General features: G+C 38.5%; 1 protein-coding gene across 2 annotated transcripts; it reads right to left on the bottom strand.

Annotated features, from left to right (window-relative positions):
• Positions 1 to 10763: 10763 nt before the first annotated feature.
• On the bottom strand, positions 10764 to 24516 carry LOC140232630 (protein C19orf12 homolog). 2 transcript variants are annotated; one of them, XM_072312730.1, is made up of 4 exons: positions 24265 to 24516; positions 21650 to 21773; positions 19777 to 19870; positions 10764 to 12313 (listed from the first exon to the last, which is right to left on the bottom strand). In XM_072312730.1, exons 2-4 carry the CDS (start codon positions 21713 to 21715, stop codon positions 12027 to 12029), a joined length of 447 nt encoding a protein of 148 aa, XP_072168831.1. In that variant the 5' UTR covers positions 21716 to 21773; positions 24265 to 24516; the 3' UTR covers positions 10764 to 12026. The 2 variants fall into 2 exon arrangements, with proteins under 2 accessions (XP_072168831.1, XP_072168832.1); XM_072312731.1 differs by having other exon boundaries at positions 12179 to 13243.
• Between the last annotated feature and the right edge of the window lie 525 nt (positions 24517 to 25041).

Genomic DNA, 25041 nt, shown 5'->3' with positions numbered 1-25041 from the left:
ACACCATCACATGATATACCCCCGTATGTTAAGATCATAATAGTCTTTCCAAATGATTTTTTTTTTTCAATATGTTAATTACCTAGAAATTTGCTTTTAAATGTTCTATAAACGCGACTTTTATACTCTGTTTTTACAAAAAGTCCCTACCGTGGGAGGGGGTGTTCTCCCTCCCACACCCTTCCCCCGCTCGGTCGCTTCGCTCCCTCGCCGAGGATCTCGCACCATCACTTTATTAATGTACTCCCGTATGTTATGATCATAGTCCTTCCAACTGATTTTTTTCAATATGATAATTCCCTAGAAATTTGCTTTAAATTCTCTATAAACGCGACTTTTATACTCTGTTTTTTTTTTTTTTTTTAAAGTCCTTACCGTGGGAGGGGATATCCCCCCTCCCCCCGTTCGGTCGCTTCGCTTCCTCGCCGAGGATCTCACACCATCACATTATTATGGGGGATCCCCCTTTCCACCCCCCCCCCCCCCCCGCTCGCTTCGCTCCTGCGACGAGGATCTCACATCGTCACATATTAATGTGCCCCCGTTGAGATTTTGCCCCCCCCCCCCAAAACCAGCAGTGTTCCGGCGCGCTTGTCTATGCATATACATGTATATGCATGTATATACTAGTACATGTATATACATGTGTATATATATAATATACATATATATATTATATATATATATATATATATATATATATATATATATATATATATAAAGAAGGAATCTCAAATACGCCATTTGTAGATCTAACAAGGTTTTCATTCACAAGGTTTTTTGTGTGTGAATAAAAACCTTCTTGTTGGATCTACAAATGGCATACAGTATTCGAGACTCCTTCTTTGTATAACATTCGAAGTCCAGCATGGGGGAAATTTCAAGATGAACATTTTGTATATATATATATATATATATATATATATATATATATATATATATATAAAGACGATGAAGACAAACAAGTTGACATAATGCATTAGAATCCAACTTCATTTATTTGTAAACCAAATTTTCGACCCTTGCACGGATCTTCCTCAGGGTAACAGTGATATTTGTATTTGAAGCTCAGCACAGAAAAATAATAATAATAACAAAGAAACGCGCCTGGTTGTCAGCTTAGAGTTTGAGCTAGGTTAGCAACCAACACGCACGGTTGTTAGCTTAAAATTTGCGCTATCTTCATGAGTGCAAAATCCTTAAACTCAATTATGACGTAACAATGCATCATAAAATGCATAAGAAGTAAGACATAGACATTTTCAAATCAAACTGATCGTTTACCAGCCGCGCAAAATACATACCAACACGCACGGTTGTTAGCTCATAATTTGCGCTATCTTCATAAGTGCAAAATCCTTAAACTCAATTGTGACGTAACAATGTATCATAAAATGCATAAGAAGTATAGTAAGACATAGACATTTTCAAATCAAACTGATCGTTTACCAGCCGCGCAAAATACATACCAACACGCACGGTTGTTAGCTCAAAATTTGCGCTATCTTCGATCATGAGTGCAAAATCCTTAAACTCAATTATGACGTAACAATGTATCATAAAATGCATAAGAAGTAAGACATAGACATTTTAAAATCAAACTGATCGTTTACCAGCCGCGCAAAATACATACCAACACGCACGGTTGTTAGCTCAAAATTTGCGCTTTCTTCATGAGTGCAAAATCTTTAAATTCAATTATGACGTAACAATGTATCATAAAATGCATAAGAAGTATAGTAAGACATAGACATTTTCAAATCAAACTGATCGTTTACCAGCCGCGCAAAATACATACCAACACGCACGGTTGTTAGCTCAAAATTTGCGCTTTCTTCATGAGTGCAAAATCTTTAAATTCAATTATGACGTAACAATGTATCATAAAATGCATAAGAAGTATAGTAAGACATAGACATTTTCAAATCAAACTGATCGTTTACCAGCCGCGCAAAACATATAGCAACCCGAAGAGAGCATAACGATTAAAATATGCAGATAAAACATTCTAAAGGCATGTTTGAGTAATAGCCGGTAAACTTTATCGAATTGGGCCTAAATTGAGGCGCAGAGACAAAGAGATATACTACTTATAGAAACTATATTTGCCTAGCCATGACAGGTCTCTGTTCAGCCCAGTCTGAAAACTCTTGCTACGAATTATAGCGCGCAGTTCAGCCAATTTTCTCTCATCCGCGGATTTATACCCGCCTCCGAAGAGGCAGATCTTAAGATCACTGAAGGAATGGTCGGTTTGGCTGAAATGCTCGGCTACTGGGAAACCGGTTCGGCGTTGCCTGATTGTACATCTGTGGTTATTGAATCGCATTCTGAAACTTGTACTTGTTTCACCAATATAGGCTACTCCAGGGCATTTGTTACAAAGAAAACAATACAAAACGTTACTTGAATCACAGTTGTGAGCAGGAGGATAGATGGTATAATCAGATGAGAGCTGTACGGAGTTATCCGTTATTATGTGAGCGCATATCTGACAGCGCGTTTTGCCACATTGTTTGTTACCTCTAGGTTGAGGTGGGCCGGGTAGCTGATTCCTCACCAGTAATCTTTTCAGACTGGGCGGCTGCCTCTGTGCATGTAGGGGGGCCCTAGGCATGATTTTAGCAAGTTTTTCATCGACCGTGATTGTGGGCCACTCTTTCTTGATTGTAAGGGCAAGTTGGCGACCTTTCGGGTGATACGTGGAGACAAAGGGGACTGCTTCTTCCCCTTTGTTTTTTCCTTTTTGTACGAGAAGAGCCTCTCTACTTTTTCGGCTCACCCTTTCCATGGATTTCTTGATCAAGTTGATCGGATAACCGCGCTCAATGAAATGCCTGCCTAGTTGCAGTGCATCCGATTCGTAGGTATGAGGGTCGGATGTTATTCTTTTGTACCTCAATAGTTGGCTGTACACTATTGACTCCTTGATGTGCGTAGGATGGAATGAGTTATAATTAAGATAGGTGAAGGAGTCAGTCGGCTTAGTGTACACCGATGTTTGGAGTTTCTGCCCATTTGGGGAAAGAGTGACCGTGACGTCAAGGAAGTGGACTTTCTCTTGTGAACTTTCCATGGTGAATTTGATGTTACCATCGTGTGAATCAAACCTTTCATGGAAGGATTTGAGGTCATTGGTATCATGTGGCCATATCATGAAAATATCATCTATGTACCGGAGGTACAAACTGGGTTGAAGATGGGATTTTGAGAGAAAGTCCTCCTCCAACTCGGCCATGAAGATGTTTGCGTAAGCGGGAGCCATTTTTGTACCCATTGCAGTACCTTTGCTTTGAAGAAAATATTCACCATCAAACTTGAAATAGTTGTGTTTGAGGATGAAATCTGCCAATGTCGCTAAGTCGTCAATTTCAGCATGAGAATATTCCGAATGACGACGCAAGAAGGATTGCAAAGCCTGAACACCTTCCTCATGAGGTATGTTGGTATATAAGCTTTTCACATCCAGTCACAAGAGTGCATCCCTTCGTAATTTTGGTAGAGTTTATCTTGTTCAAGAAGTCTGTGGTGTCTTTAACATAACTTCTGATATTAGGTAAGCATGTCTGAAGTTTTTTGTCGACATACTCTGACATACACTCCGTAAGGCATTTTACACTTGAAATAATGGGTCTGCCAGGAGGAATAATGTGGTGCTTTGCTTTTGATACCACTTCTTGCGCATCATTCTCATTACAGTCAGTCACACTAGCTACCAATTTAGGAAGTTTGTGAATTTTAGGAAGCATGTAAAATTCACTTACCTTGGGTACTGCTGGCACAAGGCTATGGCTATCACTTACACTACTCAGATTATCTACACAGTCCAGTGCTTGTTTGACGTAGTCCGTTGTAGGATCCGAATCAAGTTGTGTGTAGTAGTCCTCATCGGATAGTTGTCGGGTAGCCTCGGTGATGTAGTCCTTCTTGTCCTGGATAACAACGGCACCTCCTTTATCTGCCGGTTTGATTATGATGTCGACGTTGTTCTGCAGACTCTTTATAGCTTGGCGTTGGCTGGGATCCGGTTGGACAGTGTGGTGGTCGTCGAAGTCACGCAAGAAGTTGTCGAGATGATGTTCCACACTAGACGTGTACCTGTCGATAAAGGGATTCCTCCCTCCAGGTGGCGTCCATCGGGGCTTGGATGTAGATTGGTTTGTCCGTTTATAGCTCTCATCTGATTATACCATCTATCCTCCTGCTCACAACTGTGATTCAAGTAACGTTTTGTATTGTTTTCTTTGTAACAAATGCCCTGGAGTAGCCTATATTGGTGAAACAAGTACAAGTTTCAGAATGCGATTCAATAACCACAGATGTACAATCAGGCAACGCCGAACCGGTTTCCCAGTAGCCGAGCATTTCAGCCAAACCGACCATTCCTTCAGTGATCTTAAGATCTGCCTCTTCGGAGGCGGGTATAAATCCGCGGATGAGAGAAAATTGGCTGAACTGCGCGCTATAATTCGTAGCAAGAGTTTTCAGACTGGGCTGAACAGAGACCTGTCATGGCTAGGCAAATATAGTTTCTATAAGTAGTATATCTCTTTGTCTCTGCGCCTCAATTTAGGCCCAATTCGATAAAGTTTACCGGCTATTACTCAAACATGCCTTTAGAATGTTTTATCTGCATATTTTAATCGTTATGCTCTCTTCGGGTTGCTATATGTTTTGCGCGGCTGGTAAACGATCAGTTTGATTTGAAAATGTCTATGTCTTACTATACTTCTTATGCATTTTATGATACATTGTTACGTCATAATTGAATTTAAAGATTTTGCACTCATGAAGAAAGCGCAAATTTTGAGCTAACAACCGTGCGTGTTGGTATGTATTTTGCGCGGCTGGTAAACGATCAGTTTGATTTGAAAATGTCTATGTCTTACTTCTTATGCATTTTATGATACATTGTTACGTCACAATTGAGTTTAAGGATTTTGCACTTATGAAGATAGCGCAAATTATGAGCTAACAACCGTGCGTGTTGGTATGTATTTTGCGCGGCTGGTAAACGATCAGTTTGATTTGAAAATGTCTATGTCTTACTTCTTATGCATTTTATGATGCATTGTTACGTCATAATTGAGTTTAAGGATTTTGCACTCATGAAGATAGCGCAAATTTTAAGCTAACAACCGTGCGTGTTGGTTGCTAACCTAGCTCAAACTCTAAGCTGACAACCAGGCGCGTTTCTTTGTTATTATTATTATTTTTCTGTGCCGAGCTTCAAATACAAATATCACTGTTACCCTGAGGAAGATCCGTGCAAGGGTCGAAAATTTGGTTTACAAATAAATGAAGTTGGATTCTAATGCATTATGTCAACTTGTTTGTCTTCATCGTCTTCATGCTCTTATTCCAACACGCGGATAATAATACCATTATATATATATATATATATATATATATATATATATATATATATATATATATATACATACATATATATACATACATATAATGTATATATGTGTATAAATATATACACATATGGGTGTGTATATATATATGTGTGTGTGTGTGTGTGTGTGTGTGTGCATGGGTGTATTGTATGTACATATAATTATGCCTTGAATATTGTATCAGTGGTTCCCCATTCATTATATCCTAGTCAGAAACAATTCCAGAACAAACAAATAATTAAGGTCAGTACAATGTATAAGACAAGTATAAACTGGCATCTTAGAAAATGTGGAATATTTATTTTTGATTCATATCAGCGTACAACACGACATATGGCAGGAAAAACAATCAACAATCATCTTACATGTAGAGTACATGAAGTTCAAAAATATAGTATTAGACCTACAAGGATAACTAGATGATTCTAGAGTAAGGAAATCAATCTCAGAGACGTATTTCGGAGCTATCTTTCAACAGAGACCAAAGTCAATATGCTACAGTCACCTTTTTGTTGTAATAAATTCACTACGATGGGGAATTCGTTGCTTTATAAACGGATATTTCGTGAGATGAGGGCAACAACCCAATGAAATAAACAAATTTGCAAATTCCGGACCTAAAGATTTACTTTTCTCAGGATGAGATTTGGTTTGATAAATGTGGTTTTCCTTATGACAAGGGTCCACAGTAGAATAGTGTGAGAGAAAGAGAGAGAAATGTCTATGTTTGTTCATGTGATCTTACTCTCCAGGGCCCCGTCTTATGAAGAGTTAAAATTGATTACAATAGTTGATTTCTATTGTATTCGTCTATGGCAGCCTGTGTGACGAGGAAATTTATAATTGATTATATCTTTTGATAAAACGGGGCCCTGATGTGTTGAGGGATACAGAAACAGGGCATTTTCCTCTATTGCTCCTCACCTACGGAACTCCCTCTCGTCATTTCTCTATGAAATTGACACTATGAAGCACTTCAGAGCTTCACTCAAAGCTCACATTTTTCAGCAGACATTCAATTACTAACTTGGAGTCTGTGCCTTCAAATTGTCTTTTTTTTTAAAAACAGATACATGCATACAACACCATACAAATGCTGTGAATTGTCATCATAATTATCATGTGCATGTACACTATACATGTACACTATACATCTCTAACAATCTTGAATAGATGCATCATGTTCCAGTTCTGATGGTACTTTACACTACATTATCTTGTACTTGACAATGAAGATACAATACAAATTATCATAACACCACTGGAGTTGTCCTTCCTTTTTGTACAATGCTTTGTTATTTTAGGCTCCTCTTCCATTAACTAGAGAAACAAAATACATGGAGCACATATCTAACCCAACACAATAGATTCTGTGTATCTAACAGGGTGGCATGACATTTTCTCCTGCGACAATTGCTTCAGTCTCATTTTCTCTAAGGACTTATGGTTAGGATAAGGGTTGTGATAGGGTTTTAGGCTTGGTTTGATGGGAGGATTAGGGTTAGGGTTATGTTTGAGGGTAGAATCAATGTTTGGCTTTGTATTCATATATTTCATGGGAGCAATTGTCGCAAGAGCAATGACATGGAACCTCTTAGCAGACACTGAGTGTGCAACTAATCAACTAAGACAGCTTATTTGATACAAGGCTTTTCTGCTTATAGACAATTATTACTTTAAGTCAGTCATTATCAGTCCAAATAAGATAATTCCCACATTTGATATATGCGAATGGCACTACACAACATAACTATACTAGCTCAAATCATGTCAGTTGCTTACATCGTTGGAATATCCTGTTCAAGAGACTTCACTAATCATCCAGAATCGTATCGTGTCACAACTGCCATTTAAAATTCAAATGCATGATGAAATTTGTGTTACACAAATATCTCCACAAACAAGGCATCAATATTGACAGTTTCACGAACAAAATTGAACCATAAAAGTTATCTTCTTTTCGTTCTGATAATGTGCATTATCACATTCACCAAGAATGTGATTTCACAACTACAATCTGTCATCGTTATACCAGGTCAAATGAAAACAAGTACTGAAAAAAAATTAAAAATCATGTAACAAACAAAAGCACTGAAAAAAAAAAATAAAAATCATGTAACAAACAATGTGTCTGAAATGCACAAGTTTGTTTCAATGACAGTAAATTCATAATGAGCTGTTTCCCCTTTGACATTTAACAAGAAATACTATTATTGCAGTTCTAGAGCAACTTACCAATAACCTTCAGAAGAAACCTAGCTAGCAGTTTCCATTATTTGATTACCATGTATTGTCTTCATCAAAATCATGTGAGTAATTTCTAAGTATGCCAAAAATGTCCTCCTCTTCATACAAAATAAAAGCAGGTATTTTCATATATCTATTCAATCTTAATACAGGCACTTGTGGTGGTCTAAGGAAAAAAAGTGGAATATGAAAGGAACTTGTTTCACATTTCATAGAAGCATATGGAAAACAAAGAGGAATATCCTTGGGCAAATGTTTGAAAATCATTATCTACCCAATGGAAATGGTTTGTTAAATATTAGACAAGCCATCTTTGGAGATGATTAAGCATTAATTACGTTCTACTTCTTACAGTACTCAAAGTGGTGCACATGTCATGAAATATTGTCAAATTTCACTATCTTTTCCTTACTATGATACATTTCGAAGACCACTCTATTTCTCTAATTCTTTTTACCTAAATGTATTCTAGAACTGTGTTCTACATACACATGTATATAGTAGCCTCAAAACTAAATTGCATTATTTCTTCACAGTCTTTAACAGACAAACATTTTTGTTATGTCTGTCACGAAGTTTTCAGCAGATAAAATATACCTATCTACAAATGGCAATAGATACAAAAAACCCTTTTGTTCTTGTATTCGGTTCTTGGAGCATCAGCCAAATAAAGTAAGTGTGCATCGATACTGCCTTGACAAACGATACATAATCAAGACCATCTCAAAACAGCTACAGTAAAAGCAAACCCTTACCAACAATGCTTGAGCCTGATGCTGCCATGTGGTACAATAACAATGAAATGCTGACAAACAATTCTAATTCTTATTTTTCAATTAATCGCTTAAGACTCATAAAAACAAACTATGCTCTGTATTGGTTTCAAAGGATTGGTGTTTACACTCTTATAATCATTCCACTAGTTTTCTGTTTTTTCTTAGATCTGTTTCTACTCATGTTCTTGTTCCAGTTTTTAGCAATACACCTCCTAAGCACACACACATACACACATGACACACACAGGTTAAATACTGGCAAGCAATTAATAAAATGTCACAGAGACATTGAAATCCTCTTGTACTGTTAAGAGAGGCAAAGTAAAATAAGAGAGAAACAGAAAAGAAACCTGAAACCTATATATGTAAACATGGCACAAACTACTAAATATCTACCAAAGAGTGGGGAGAGAGAAATACATTGTATTCACATTCATAACTCTTGTACATGTATATATATGTATATATATATATATATATATATATATATATATATATATATATATATATATATATATATATATAATATATATATATATATATACAGTATATATATATATATATATATATATATGGCCCTGGGGGTCTGTATGCATTACATTCCAAGTGTTCTACACGTCAAGTTTTGAGCAGTAAAAACAAAACAAAACATGCATGAGATATCCTGAAGTCATGAATATGTGAAAGGCCAAGTGTACATGGACAAAGAATTTGGCTATTTGTGACCGTGGAGATTGGTCCTAGAGCAATAACGCTGCAAGGTAATCACACTCATGTTCTACCTGACCAACGCAATTCACTTTGTTATAAGTTTTTGATGACACATGTCTTTAAACATTTAAGAAAACATTGTACTTAGCTTCACATCTTTTCAAACAAAAATTAGGACCTCAGATAATGGGTAATGGACATGCATTGATACACCTGATAAAGACTTCAATCACTCATATAATGGAGAAAAAAAAAAAAACTGAAAGCAAGATTTCTAAGAAAGTGGCAAAGAAATGACATCTCGCTTTTTTCACATTGAACATTCTCTCCACCGAATGTAGCGAGAATTAAAGTCGAGTCTTTTGTTACATGACACTGGTTGGTTAGAGATCAGCAAGTTAAATCCATAAATCCCATAGCCCAAGGACCATTTGGTCCTACTGCCCCCCCCCTTACATTAAGATGTGTTTGAACATGGATACTAACACAGCACACATTTAACAGTTCTTGAATGGATGTAAACACATGTCATTGTATGTCATTATCTGCATACACTTTAAACTGCTTGTAGCATAAGTATTGAAAGACATTCTTATTAAAAAGATGTCAGAGTTGTCTTTTACCCTTGCGTGACAGAAAGAAGCTTCTGCCATTCGATATCCAAGCACCTATAGTTTTTTTAACACCTGCATTTTTCCCTCGAGTGGTGATTAAATGATCACATTTCTCATTTTAGTAATGTTGGTACATTAAATTTACCAGGGTATGGGCCACAATCTACTTAAAAATTGTGATGGAAATATTGCTATATTCCAACCTTAGTGTCTTCTTGTGATGGCATTTGATTTATGCATTTACAGTTGGTATGACATAAAAAGCAAGGAGTGCATTATCCAAACAAACAAAAATGTGAGCACAGAAATTAATAATGCCACAAAATTGCCATGTGAAGCATGTGAATAAGAAGTGAATAAATACAACCATAAAAATATAAACATAATTTATGAAAAAGTATGAATGGGACTAACAGAAAACTTTAGACTGAACATCATTTCGTCACAGGCAGTGTTTGGCAGTTTGATGTACAGGCAAAGCCTTTTATAGTGACATAGTGGGGGCTGCAAGAATTTTCTTGTGATAATGAAATCTCATTAAAATGGACAATGTAAATGAGGAAAATAATGGCATTTAAAAGGACAAATCCTTTTGTTCTACCTAAATCTTATCATATCGTTGTTTGTTATAACAGGGTTGGCCTGTATTACTACTCTTCCTCTGAGTCACGAGTGTAATCATCCAACTATATTCCTAAAATATGTTATACATGATGAAACCTTGCTGTATGGAATTTTTCTGTAAATTGAAGTCCAATGATGTGAACAATTCTGATGAGACCCATTAAAAAAAAAAAAAAAATAAAAAAAAAATAAAATTGTACATTATATGCTAATACTACATTTAAACTTATAGTTTTTGAAAACAAGTAATTTTTGTAATAACAAATAACAAGAATGCTGGCAGTTCTAGTTTCCTTTCCTTATCAGATAAATCAAGCCGAGTTGATTGAAATATGGCAATTAGTGAGCAAACGGAGAAGTGGGGAAAAAACATAACACACGAGACCCATTACAAAAAAAAAAACAAAAAAAGTACATTACATGCTAATACTACATTTAAACTTATAGTTTTTGAAAACAAGTAATTTTTGTAATAACAAATAACAAGAATGCTGGCAGTTCTAGTTTCCTTTCCTTATCCGATAAATCAAGCTGAGTTGATTGAAATATGGCAATTAGTGAGCAAACGCAGAATTGGGGGAAAAAACATAGCACAAGATATGACAAAATTTCAATTTTTAGCCAATTACTGACCAAAAACAGAAGAAGTGATAGTTGAAGTATAATAGACTTTTATGTTTTGCCAAGGGCATATTTTTGGAGCTTGTATGCCTTGATCTTTCCTTCCCCACTTAAAATAAAAGGTAGGTAGAAATTCTTTAACCTAATATGTTTTTGACCCTGTGAAAACACTGCATCTTTGGAGCACAATTCCCTATGGCTCGGTGATGCAGTTTCATACTTCATATAATGACAGTTCTCTTCTATAAGTCTAATGATGACGATGAGTATCTGCTCCTCGGGTATGTTGTGACCTAATTCTTTGCGTAGAATGGCTTCTACCCTTACTTGAAAATGCCATCTGGTCTTGCTTTCGCGAGAGGGATGTGCGTAGAAAATGGCCAACATGGTGAACATGCTTGCCTTAAATTCAAGGTATTAGACGCCTTATAGTAAGTAAGTTTGCCTGACTCAAGGGATAGACCTCTCTCTGGCAGAAGGAAAGAACAGGATGTTTAGACATAACATTTCACATTTCAGATTAATCTAACCAACCTTTGATAATAATTGTTATACAAGTTTTGATCCCATCCTTTCTTCCAGTGCACTAAATAACCTGTAGATAACTGATTCAGGCTGTACCCTTGACTTGTCAAAAACATTAAGACAGCCTTTCTCCCTCTTCCACATCAACAGCTTCAACAGGAGTCGAAACTTCCAAATAATGCTTTGACGGGTTCTGTTCTACTACCCAAGTTGTCACTCATTTTAGAGCATTTACCTTCAGAACCATGCGAGGAACACAAAATATTTCAAATTGCTGACTTAATAGTGGATGTTTGTTTTTTTTTTAGTGCCTAGCCACATATGAGACTTCACTGTTCCCCCTGTGATGTGTAAAAAATCATTATCAAAATGGCTAACAAATACCAACAGAAAAATGTCTGTCAGTATTTGATTGATGACTGTTACTATAAGAAAAAGACACATGACATAAAAATCTGTACGTTGGTTCTAGAGCCCTACCCTCTATCTCTACTTTCCAACCACTAGTCAGCCTTTCCCCTCTGCTTATACTCCTCTATGAGCTGCCTCTTGAGCGTGTCCGTGACGAAGGACTTCAGCTTTAGCCTCATCCGCTCCCTGAGCTCGCCGTCCTCGCCCAACCTCCGCGTCATCGTCATGCTGTCGTCCTCGGGGTAGTCCGCGATGATGTCGGCAAACTGTTCCCGCAGCTCGTCGCGCTGCTTCTCGTCCAGATTGCGGAGGAGGTCTGCCACCATGTCGTGCTTTCCCCTATACTTCCACCTCGCGTATGCACCACCCAGGGCGCCCCCTAGAGGATTTTAGAGAAAAGCGGGGTCGGACAAGACAGAGATGTCATTGTTACTTATCTCTGTTGGGCTGTCAGTCACGAGAACGCAACCTCTTTTAAGAATGTGTGTGTGTGCCTGTTTGGGGAATGTGTTGGGGGAGAAGAATGACATCTCTTGAATTAAAAAAAAATGATAAAAATAAAAATCTTTGCAGATGACCAATATCAAAAAGATATGAACCACATCAAGGTGTGTGAACTCAGACACACTGGGTAATGCAGAACCATGTGCCATCTGCATCCATTCAAAACTTTAGTGGTTATTGACTGTCACAAGAGTGGCTGCAGAAGAAGAGAGTGCAAGAATGCCTTTGGCCACAGAAGAGCAACGGCAGAGGAGACGGAAAAACTGGAAAGTACAATCAGATGACCGCAGACCAAGATATTGCAGCTGCTCCTGCCCTTGAGTACACATCGAATGTTACCATGAAGAGTTGATTCAGCCTTTGTAAATAAGTGCAAAGCCGGTATGCTGTCTCGACATTGGCTTGCACTGTGCCAGTAGGATGTGATGATGCAAAGATATGTGTCACCATTGTCATGATCAGTATTTTCTGACGTGTCAATGAATAATCAGTGATTTTATCCGGTCAGTTAGTCTTAAGAAAGACAGGATTCGCGGGAGTTCAGCTCAATCCACGACCTGCATTTTCAACTGCTCATTGATGAATCCGCGCAGACCATTGAGCGCCATCTGCCTGACGGACGAGTTCTCCGCCACAAGCCTGCTCAGCTTGTCAAAGTCCCCCGCTTCCACATCCGAGAAAACCGAGCGGAAGTAGTTCTGGAGGGCCTCCCGCTGCTCGTGGTTCATCGTCAGCAGGATCTCGGGCACGGATCTGAATTTGCCCTGGGTCATCCACGCCCCAACAGCGCCCCCTACCGCACCACCTGAGAGAGAGGGACACACAGGTTTTTGAAGGGATTAGTGAGACAGACAGTGCAACGGGGGAGGGGGTTATTCTGAGATGGAGGATGCATGCAATTCAAACACAATGCGACATGCAAGTAGTAATAAGTCATTCGTTGCACAAGAATTTCACAGCAAAGTGTGTGCACAGAGATGTCGAGTGCATAATCACAAGCAATGTCAACAAGGAACATTGTATTTAGTTTGATGACCAACAGGCTTTCATCCCAATTGGAAATGTTGATATTCAAACAGGTCTGCTTTTGTTTGTGGGTCACTGCATTTACAATTCATCATTAAGTTAATTTTATTTTGTTTATTTGAACCTCTAATATAGAAAAAGTAGTTCCATTCAAGGCTCTAAATCTGAATGAAAATTAAAATGATTGAACAGAGAAATCCTACTCAAATCATTGGTAGTTATCCATGTCTCTAGTGAATGTAAGGAAAACTTTGTTTTGTCTCAATTCACATTGTTAACTTTGCTTCAGCAGTAAAAACTGGAAGTGTGTTTCAATGACAAGACTACTGGTCAGCAGTCAAAACAAAAAATGCAAAATAGGCATGACAGCGTCAAATATCAGACCTCATGTGTCCTAACAGGTACTACAAGGATAACCGAGCTGTAAATATTCAGGATACACCAATCGACATCCAGTTTAAATGTCAAGCTCTTCTTGTACTTCCCTAATGGCAATTTAAACTAGTGCAGTGACTCACGATAAAGAAATTAGTACAACAGAAGAAATAACACATGAAAATAAAAAAAAATTATGACACATCAAGAGAAGGGCATGCAAGAGTTTGAAGCAATATCCATCAACAGCCAACTAATCTGGCTAAACCCGAGACCATATGATCATGATTTCATGCTGTAACACAAATGCAAGGAGGTGGGGGTGGGGGCAGCATTCATTTACAATGATTGAAGGCAACATGTTACTACAACGGGCAAAAGACACTCATGCAAATAATACAGATTAATGCATGGTTTGTCTCAATCTCTTCAGGCAGGGGCAATACTCCATCTTCTCTGTAAAAGATGTCCATGCTGTATCAAAACAAAAAATAAACAAAATAAAACCACAAACATAACAGCCAGGAACTTTGCAAAGTACTATGGATCAACTATCAGTACTGGAACGTCTTTGTGCCTTGTCAGTGTGAATGTCACAGTTCTTAGGTTGCACATTGCTGTCTCCAGTCGTAATCATGGTGCTGCACATACACTTGGCAAGCAAAACAAGAAGCTGCTTTCAAGAAGTTACACTTGCATAACAATGAGGTGGGAACAGATGACAAAAGACAGACAAGATGATTTATCACATCAGGCAGGATGATGGCGATTGATGGTGTCCAATGTTCTCCATACGGGTCTACTGCAAAACACAACATTTTCGCGGCATGAAATTTTCACAAATTGGAGCCGACGGCCATTTTCGCAGCATGAAATTTTTTGCGAGTTGCCTCTAACATTCAATGCATATGGTGTAAACAAGAACTTTCGCATGCATTTTAATTTCGCGAATCTTGGCTCTCGCGAAATATGCGAAATTAAAATGCACGCGAACATTCCTCATTTTACAGTATATGGTCTATATCACCGCAGATGCATTGGTTGTTTGGAATGATTCCTCTAAATTCATACCAACTCAGACTAGAAAATACACATAAGTCACAACAGAATTTTTTGGTTTGAGATTTTAATACCGATCTGCCATGACAGGCTGCTGAAATACAACTTAACTGCTGCACTCTATTGATGCAAAGCCTATTTGGACTTCATTAACTCGTTGAGGACGAGTCCGAAGTATACTCGGGCAAGTGTCTATGGGAAATGCGGGTTGTAGCAAAATCAACCTGTCCTCAACGGGTTAATAGCAAAAGTGATATCAGCTAACAAAATACTTGACATGCAGAAACCCTTGGTGACACAACACTTGCTCCTGTAGCAATTGCTCTGGTCTCGTTACCCCAAGGACTTAGGGTTAGGGTTGTGATGGGGTTCTAGGTTTAGTTTGATGTGAGGATTAGGGTTAGGGTTATGGTTGTGGGTAGAATTTATATTTGGCTTAGATTGTAGATATTTCATGGGAGCAATTACGGCATGAGCAAATGTCACGGAACTGAAACCTCAGTAAGCTACAAACACTAAGGTTCTAGAAAGGAATTTGAAGGTCTACATCAATTAGATCCTCTTTAAATGAAAATTTTATTTCTAGTAATTTCTGTTAAAGTGGTAAGATTTGTACTCATGGCTCAGAGAACAGGGTTGTCCCTTGGGGTCCAAGCTTTCTCAGCTGTTGAAACCATGTATTATTGTATGAATGGTACCAGTTATCAGTTCAAGTTGAAGTCCGTTCACAAGAAATTTGGGGATCAATATAATCTGGACACAGTCCTTTTCATCATACCGGGTATTTTTTTTAAGAGATTCAGTACGATGTTTAGTCCACCTTTATACTAGTGTGTAGCCTGACATTTTCTTTCACTTGGTCTCCTTACTTTCAAAATAGGCCTCACAACAGTAGTTGTGACTTTCCAACAATACAATATATCTTATATAAGTGCACTGCATTATTGTTTCCAACTTGAGTGCATCTCATTGGCCATATAATTAATTTACAACTGCCCCGTGACTAAAAGCTTGGCTCACATTCACTGTAAAGAGACACATGGAAAACCCGGGGGAAAGGTGATTAGATCTATACATGCATTATATTAAATATTCATGAGTGACATGTAATACAATTACATCCAGCTTGTACACTTTTGTCGCAATCGGCTTACTTATCTTGTGTGTGTGCATTCTACTCATTTTCATTCGAATGGATGACAAAAGTCATTTCAGTGATGCAACTGTGCATCATCAGGAAAATGAAAACGCAAAGGAAACTTGGAACGATGAGAGTTCCTTGCTGCCTTAATGTGACATGGAGAGAATCTACTCCAGATAGTAATCTACTGCATGTTGACACCATACAAATGCCTTAAATGCAAGTAACACAAACAGATAGGTGGAAGTGTATGTGTTACTAGAAATCTTGGAATAAAATGAAGAGATTGCTCTATGAGTGTGTTTTCTACAATGTGTGCTGCTTCATAATGACCTACGATTTTTGTACATTGTATAGGGTACACTTGTGAGTGACATGAAGACTTGCTAGAAACAATAGAACAGGACCTTGTTGGGATGGTTGTTTGTTATTGTCCACCATAGACTAAGGCCCTTGTTCAAGCATACATGAAAGCCTGTGAAAGCATCTCTATGTAGTCTAACTACAGACCTTACAGATGTACTGTTCATGTATTTTGATGAAAGCTTGTTCTGTCTTGATACCACAGCGCATCATTGCAATGCCTCTGACGGCAACAGCAATTACTGTCAGTGATTAGAAACTGTGTATCCACACACCCGCACACACACACTGCAAACTCACTTGAAAACAAACACGTGAACAAACAAATAGGCACGTTAACCAGTCAATGTTTGAACAATATTTGGCACACATGTATCTTTTGTTTTGGCTGCAACCTCTCCTATCCCCCCATTCCCCCCCCCCCCCCTAAAAAAATGCAAACAAGAAAGTGTTCAGGATTAAATGTATGCATGTGTGAATGGACTAGGGAAGGCATGATTGGGGGGGGGGGGGGGGAGGAAGGTGGGTTGAAAGACACATCAAACATGAATACACTTGTTTAGACAGATGGTCCCAGACAAACTGCTGCACTTGAGCTGAACACTGAAACTGAACAAAGCCAGAGGGTACAACTACACGTAGGGCACTGAATAACCATTGGACCATGAAACATCCAGACAGGAATTCTCACTGGAATATCACTGGAAACATGGACACAGTATACATGTACAGTATCTCAGTGAAGGGAGAAAAATAAACAAATAATCTAACACACATGCATTGTCCAAATCATCAAGCCAGGCATTTTGATTTTCAATCTATAAATCCAAAACAGCAGAAAAGCAACTGTCAAAAACAACAACAAAAAACAAACAAACAAACAAACAAACAAAACAAAAAAACAAAAACAGAAAAAGGTGATACAATCATACAATTTCTGAAGTTCACTGTTCACCAAAGCGGAAACTTGGTGTCTAAAAATCCAACATGTAATTGAGACTACGAAATGTACTCATTGCACCAGGCACACGTACTTTGCAAATAAAAAGACCACAAAAACAATTTAAAAAACCCCAAAACAAGAAATGGTGTTATGGCAACTGGTATGTATACCTCCGCCATAATGCATGGTTCTCCTAATAGGTCTTAACCTGTTGAGGACGAGTCCCGAGTATACTCGGGCAGGTGTCTATGGGAAATGCGTGTTGTAGCAAAATCAGTCCGTCCTAATACAATGTCTTGACAATGTGTAATGACAGTTCCACATAACTGGCAAAGTAATGAAATGGCAGGTTTGTCACAAATGTGTTGAATGTTTAATTTCCTTGAACTAGATTTGCTATGTCTAATAGTGCAGATAAATGCATTTGGGAATTTGAGGATTTTTAGGCCAAAAAAAAAAGTGTTTGTTTGCCCTTAATTGTCAAAACCCAAGAGGGTCGGTAGGTCATTTTTTTTTTTTTTTTTTTTTTTAATACCCTTTTTACCCATGTAATTTTGTAACTTTGGCAGGGCATCTCGTAATACACTCATCCTTCTGGCAATACTTCAAGTTCTAGTTCAACTTTGTACAGGATGTGGTGCAAAAAAAAACTCCCATGGGATTCATTCAAATTTACGTTTTGCCAGGGCCCGGTAGACGAGGCAGAAACACTCACTGACAAACACTTTTAACGTTCATCTTTGTTAAATTTTGCAAACAGCTCAAAAAAAGTACCTTCCAGTGAGATGCTGGCAACTGAACTCCAAACAGTTTTGGTGCCATGACAGCTGGTAACGGATGCTGCAAAAGTAGCCATCTTCGTAGTCGCGCTGCGCTGCGCCGCGGCCGGTAGCTAACTGCGACCAGCAGCCCCATACGCATAGCGTAATGGGGCTGCGGACTGTAGCATTCAGGATCATGGCAGGGTAGTATCGCGGACAAATATCAACTTAAAATCGAAAAATTTCTTCAATTTGAAGACTTACTAGTGAAGTTGAAGTATTGACAACAGGGTTCGTGCAATGTTTGGTTCTGCCAATAGTCCCTTTCTGTTCGAATTGATGACTGAATGTGACTCGGTCGAGAGGACCTTGGGAGAGCTACACTGAATTGACGGCCAGCGCATGCGCACACAGACATCTTATCCAGTCGATGGATTTGAAATTTGTGCGCATGTGATGTGTGCGCATGCGCTGGCCGTTGGCGCTGGCCGCTGGCGCTGACCGCTGGTGCTGGCGCCGCTGGCGCTGACCTGATATTATAGGGGCTGCAGAATGTTTTCTGATGTTGCGGGGGGGGGGGGGGGACACACCTCACTGACCCTTCAACATCCCCCCCTCAACAGTTCGCAGCCCCCCCCCCCCCCCCCCCCAACATCAGAAAACATTCTGCAGCCCCTATAATATCAGGTCTATGTTTTATGTACAATGTACACAACTCTGAACTGGCAATAGTACAACACACTGTGACACCTCAACAGCATTTTGTATTCATAAATCGGTACCAGTAATTATTTCAACCACCTCTATGTTTCAAATGCTTTGTTGATCACTGAATTCAAGATTGGGTTCATGTTTTCTAGTTCCATGAAAAATGAAAAAAAAAAAAATACAACAAATCTAAACCTCTTTTTTGTTACTTTACTTCCTCAGATACATAAATACAGTGCTATCTTTGCGACATGAAATTTTTGTGAATTGGAGCCGACAGTCTTTTTCGCAGCATGAAAATTCTGTGAATTGCCACTGGCATCTAATGCATTGTTTAGAATCGCACGCATTTTGCTTTCCCGAATATTAGCTCCTCTCGAATTTGTGAAAGTTTCATGCCCGCGAAATTTTCTGCAAAATGAAATTCAGCATTTATACCATGAAAATAAAAATCTTACAGAGGCCTCCTACTCAAATATCAATGAGTAGGTCCTGAGGGGTAATCTCCAAATTTGGTTCTTTTATTTGACGTGTAATGGTAATCTCAAAATTTGACATTAAGCTACCTGACTAAATGCCTCCGGTGACACTTTGTGGTGGAGGCATTCAAAAAAAAAAAAAAAAAAATGACAGGAAAAGTAAGACAAAGACAACAAGTCATTTAAGCATTATTGTTCAAAAAATCTTTTTGGCCCAAATTCATGAAGGCAGTTTCGACTTAGACCATGGTTTAGCAAATTTTTTTTCTACATAAATACGACTGACAGATTGCGTACACTAACAGACGTCCAGTAAACAAACGTGTGTTGATACGCGCATGTAAAAAGTAGGCCTACATTTCATGCTTATTTTAAATCATGGTACAAGTTTAAACCATGGTCTAAATCTAAACCACCTTTGTGAATATGGGCCTTTGTGTACACGACATGCTTATTGATCAGTGGGTGTGGCCAGTAACTTACCAACTGCTATGCCAACAGGACCCCCACACATTCCACCAATCACAGCACCCGCTCCTGCCATGGCTCCGCCCTTAAGTGTTTCCTTGACAGTCACCTGTAAAATCAAGAGTTCCCTGGCATGAATGCAGATCAATGGTCTGAGAAATCCTTTGGTAGGAAACACTCTAGTTATGATGAAGAAAATCATTCAGATGAAAGCCTGGAATCAAACATAATGTATGCTTCTCTCTCTCTCTTTCAGTTGCAAAGAACTAGAAACTAAACCGTCAGCATGTGACTGATTTACTGTAAAGCTTCAAAAGTTGCTCTTCATCAGTTCCTCACAAAAAGCATTGTATTGGTGAAGATAATGATCTGAACTTGGGTATTTTGTCTTTCTCTAGTCATTTTCTTTTTGTTTAAATACAGACTTGTCAGAATTGCTAAATTGTTGGAACAATACATAAAAAAGTATCTGTCCAAAGAATGGGTAATTTTTTCAGGCATATATGAAACGGAAATCAGTATATTGCATTCAATTTTTGTACACTTGTCTTTATGTCATCCAAGTTTACTGCAGTTTGGACTCATCTGCTTGCTTCAGTACTGGGTACTCTTTAAAAATTATGTTGGGTATGAAGTAGGATATGTTTCTCCTCTAAATGTCCCTTTGAGTTCATGTTGCTTTGAACAAATAGAGTAAGTCCCTGTCAACACAATGGATGTTGGTTCCTCAACATTGGACCATAACCCGTTGAGGATGAGTCCCGAGTATACTCGGGCAAGTGTCTATGGGAAATGCATGTTGTAGCAAAATCAGCACGTCCTCAACAGGTTAAATGCTTTGTATCAAATTATTGGTAGTCATCTCATTATAAGCTACTAGGAGACAATGCAATTATGTCTTCACCTCGCAGCCCCCCCCCCCCAATCTAATTTTGTTAAGAAATATGAACAAATCATATTTTTGGTTAATGATTGTGAAATATAACCCCATTCCCTTCAAAATCAGTCATACAGAATCATTACACATAGTGACATAAACTCTTTCCATAGTACTTTGATGCAACAAAAACACTACCTGTCAATTCTTTCTGATTTCTTAGCAGATATAAACAAGAGACTCAATTAGGTCATGCCCGTTTTTTGGCTTGCAGAATTATTTAAAATGAATCCAGCATTAGAGGTCAGGTTCTAAGGGAAATAACCACAGGAAATAGTTCATATAATCTGCATAATAGCTTAACTCAGACAGTTACAACGGTTCTACAACCATCTGCAAAACCAACCATGGCTGCTATTATCACTACTGTCCTGACAAGCTTGCAATTTATGCATATCACATGTTGGTATAATTGCCCTAACAGATTGTGGTGCTCAGGTTATGATTATGATCAAATACCAGCAGACATCACATACACCGAAGTTGATTCATAGTAATTACAAATTAATTAGGAGGGCAGAATATATGAACGTTCACTGACCATTCCTACATTTTTCATAAGTCAGTGGACATACACTTTACAGCAAAGGCAAGTACATTGTAATATGATAAACAGCAAATTCATAGAATCTATGCAACTTGAATGTAGCTTACAATTCTCCCTGAATTTATATAATTAGTGACTCGACACCCTACGTAGTAATACGCCGTATAGAATCTATTTAGCACGTCTAATTCAGCGTGTCTAGTTTTTTGTGAATCGAATAGAGTAGTCACATCCAATGCAAGATGGGTTAGAAGCATATGAATGTTTACCAGAACTATACTTTTTAAACTAGTAGTTTTGGTCATCATTTTTACTCAGTTCATCTCTGTTTGGTAATGTAAATTATGACAAAGTCCTGCTGAATTCATCTAAGTGAACTTTTTTCTTTTGGGCTTTAGGCCTACCTTCATACTCTCTTCCTCTGACAGCAAGGCCAGCAATCTGACCAATTCCTCCGCTGAAATTGGCATTGTGAGACGATGGGCTGATCTGCCTACTGACACGTGAAAGAAGAAGCTGTCCTCCTGTCTTTGAGTCATGTAATCAAGAAGAGGGAAAAATTGAAATTGTTTCCACAACAGCTAGTCCACAGAAAAATTAATCTCCAAAAGGTCCAGTCAATGATCTGAACACCATCATAAGAATGATAGACGGAAACACAGTAGATCTTGATTAATAATAATTCAATTACAATTAGAACCTAACGTGTGTTAGACCGCTATTGGACCCTGGTGTTAATTGAAGACCTGAATATAAGAACGACCCAAGTCCAGTTTTTGGTTAAATTCATTTTGACATGGGAAATTGTAGCTTATGCATGGACTCATCTTGTGTATAAGTGATAAATCCTAATTACCCCCGGAAGTGCCTGAAATGAATGAGTTAAATATTATATTAATGTAAGAATGAAGGACTTGGGTCATTCTTACATTCATATAATAGCGCCCTCTCTCATCCTTCTCTCATCTCTATAGCAGAATATCATGTACAGTTGAACCTCTCGTATCCGGACAAGTCGGGACCGGGGCTCATCCGGATAAGGGATTTGGCCGGATACGGGAGACTCAATGCTTTATACATGTACACATACACATGTATACTGATGTAGCCCATTGTAGTACCACATGTAGTAATGTGTATACTGCAACCTTTTCATTGTTACACTCAGTAACAGACCCCAAAATAGAGGTGTATGCTAATGTTGGAAGTAATATGTAATTCATGTGTGTTTGTGTAGGAGTTCTCGAGGAGTTGGGAATCCCCCTTTCCTCCCGTAATTATTAAAAAAAAAAAAAAAAAAAAAATCACGGCGAGATTGCGTCCGTATAATAGAGAGATCCGGATAAAGGGAGGCCGGATAAGAGAGGTTCAACTGTATATGAATCAAAGAACGACCCAAGTCCACCTCACAAAATGGCCTCTCCACAATTAATGTAAATCTTAATTGTCATAATGATATATGTTCTAATTTTAATGTTGCCTTCCCATCACAGTTAAATAGAATATTGGACAAATAAAACAGATATGAAGCTTTTTTTAGTTTACTCGAAATGGTCTTCCATGGACTTGGGTCGTTCTTATATTCATATACTCAATTGTTAGGGCTATAAATAGATCTACTAAATTAATTTGCTTAATTATGTAAAATAATTACTTGAATGTCAGTGACACCCATTAGAGCCCTCTATGTAAACGTCAGAGAATCTTTTTCCACTTTTACTTGTTTGTTTCAGAATTAGACCTCCTACTCCTAGATCAGAATTAGATTCTACATCAGCACTGAGAGACGATAACCGGGGCACTCCATGTTATGTACTCGGTTATTAAGAGTTTCTATGTGGAGCGCTTCGCGTTCGGGCTGGTCGCATGCAGTTACACTGACAACACAGCTCATGCCACAGCACAGGGACACTTGCAAGCAAGCTGCATGATGATCGAGTCTGAGCCATTGACAACAGCTAACAGCTGGCTTCCTAGGTCTAGGACCAGAGCTACCAAGTCTCACGCATTGTGAGTGAGAATCAAGCATTTAGGGTCTGTCTCACGATCTCACGCATGACACCCATTTTTCTCACGTACTGGAAGCACAGCTTAAAGGATTAAAGTGAGAGTTGCAATTGAAGGCATAATTCCCTTTTGTCTTTCAAAATAAGTAAAAAATAGTCACTAATAAGTACTGTACGCCGAATATTTTGCGAGGTTTGTATTTTCGCGAAATTAAAGACACGTGAAAATATTGACTCTGATCCCGATGTGAATGTGACGTACGTGTGTACATTTCTCCGTTCAGTGCAGGACTCCACGATCACGAATTTAACCACTCGCGAAATCGTCGGGAATTCCGGATTCGCGAAAATTTAGACTCGCGAAATATATGGCATATACAAGATACAGTATGCACCAGCCAGCTTGCACCATTCAAGAGCTAAAAATTGAAAAAGCTCCCTACCATTGGAGGGTGGACACCCCATTCCCACACCCTCCCCTCACTCAGTCGCTTCCCTCCCTCGCTCACGCACATGCGCGCGCACCGAGATGCCGAGTCATGAAAATCTCACTCATAAAAATTTTTTGAACTTGGCATCTAAACGTTAGACCAATATAACCGTGGCGTTAGGAGTAGGACCTAGAGTACATACTTGCCAACTCTACAATGACAATGAAGGTAAAAGTGTTGGTAGGCTAAATATTGTTTAATGTTACAGCTGCCTGTAGTAGGTGGCTGAAATTTCTGTCATTTTGATAGTGTCAAATTTAATTGGACAAGGCGGAAATAAACACTTGGAATTGGATATTTAGCCACTAACCAGTCCAGCCCCTGCTAACACAGTGATTTTATAACACTGAATGTTACACTACCAGCCTACACTAGTGGTACAGTAAATTTACAGACTGACAATGACACTAACTTTTTAGTACAGACAACAGTTAAAAAATGTAACATTAAAACAGTGAGTTGAGTTGGTATGATTGGAATAGAACAAAATCAAAGTAAATTTAATTTATTTTCTATACTTACACCACTGACAACACACGTCACCTCAGCTCAGAGAGGTGGTCACGGAAGCTAGCCACAAGAGACTAAAAACAGAGTTTTTCTATGTCAGTAGGTTCTGACAGTGAGTCAAACACTCTGCCACGCGAGCAATCTCGTCAGTCCTGCATGCAACGATCACGAGCAAAGTGCAAGCTAGGGTCTACGTGAAAATTTAGTAGGTTTTACAATGTACGACATAACATCATAACCCTACGACCAACTCGCGACTGGACTGGGTATCGCTTTATATGGAAACTCGTATCGTTGGCGCTCTCTCATCTTGTGTTGACGTGGTAGACGCGCTGGAAGCAAAGGGTCACTTCCGTATGTGATCTTATTCTCTTCCGGGTTGGTTGATTGTCGACGCTCGAGCTAGCTCTCGCTGATCTCAAGACGAGCTTATGACAACAAACTCTTGCTTGCGCGACACGAATCGGCTCAACTCAGGGAATTGGTTTATTCTGCCGACATGGTAATATTATGATTTATAGGTTTATAGTACAAAATATACGGATACCACTGAATTCAAAGACGAAAATTGCAATTTTGCCGTCTATTTTACGTTTAGACCGTGGTCCTATATGCTATAGATCCTATGCAGTGTCATCAAAATGTAAACAGCAGCAAAGGTATATTTGAATTATTCATCTTATGAATAATTCATATCACTAGTGTCATCGACAATGACAGAAATTTATGGGATTGTTAACAAATGATGATCAAAGCTTCACATAGAATGATAGCAACATGTATATACAT

This window comes from Diadema setosum, chromosome 9 (genome assembly GCF_964275005.1).
Source record: "Diadema setosum chromosome 9, eeDiaSeto1, whole genome shotgun sequence".
NCBI classification, from domain to species: domain Eukaryota; kingdom Metazoa; phylum Echinodermata; class Echinoidea; order Diadematoida; family Diadematidae; genus Diadema; species Diadema setosum.
This window is presented reverse-complemented; position numbering and strand designations above follow the sequence as displayed.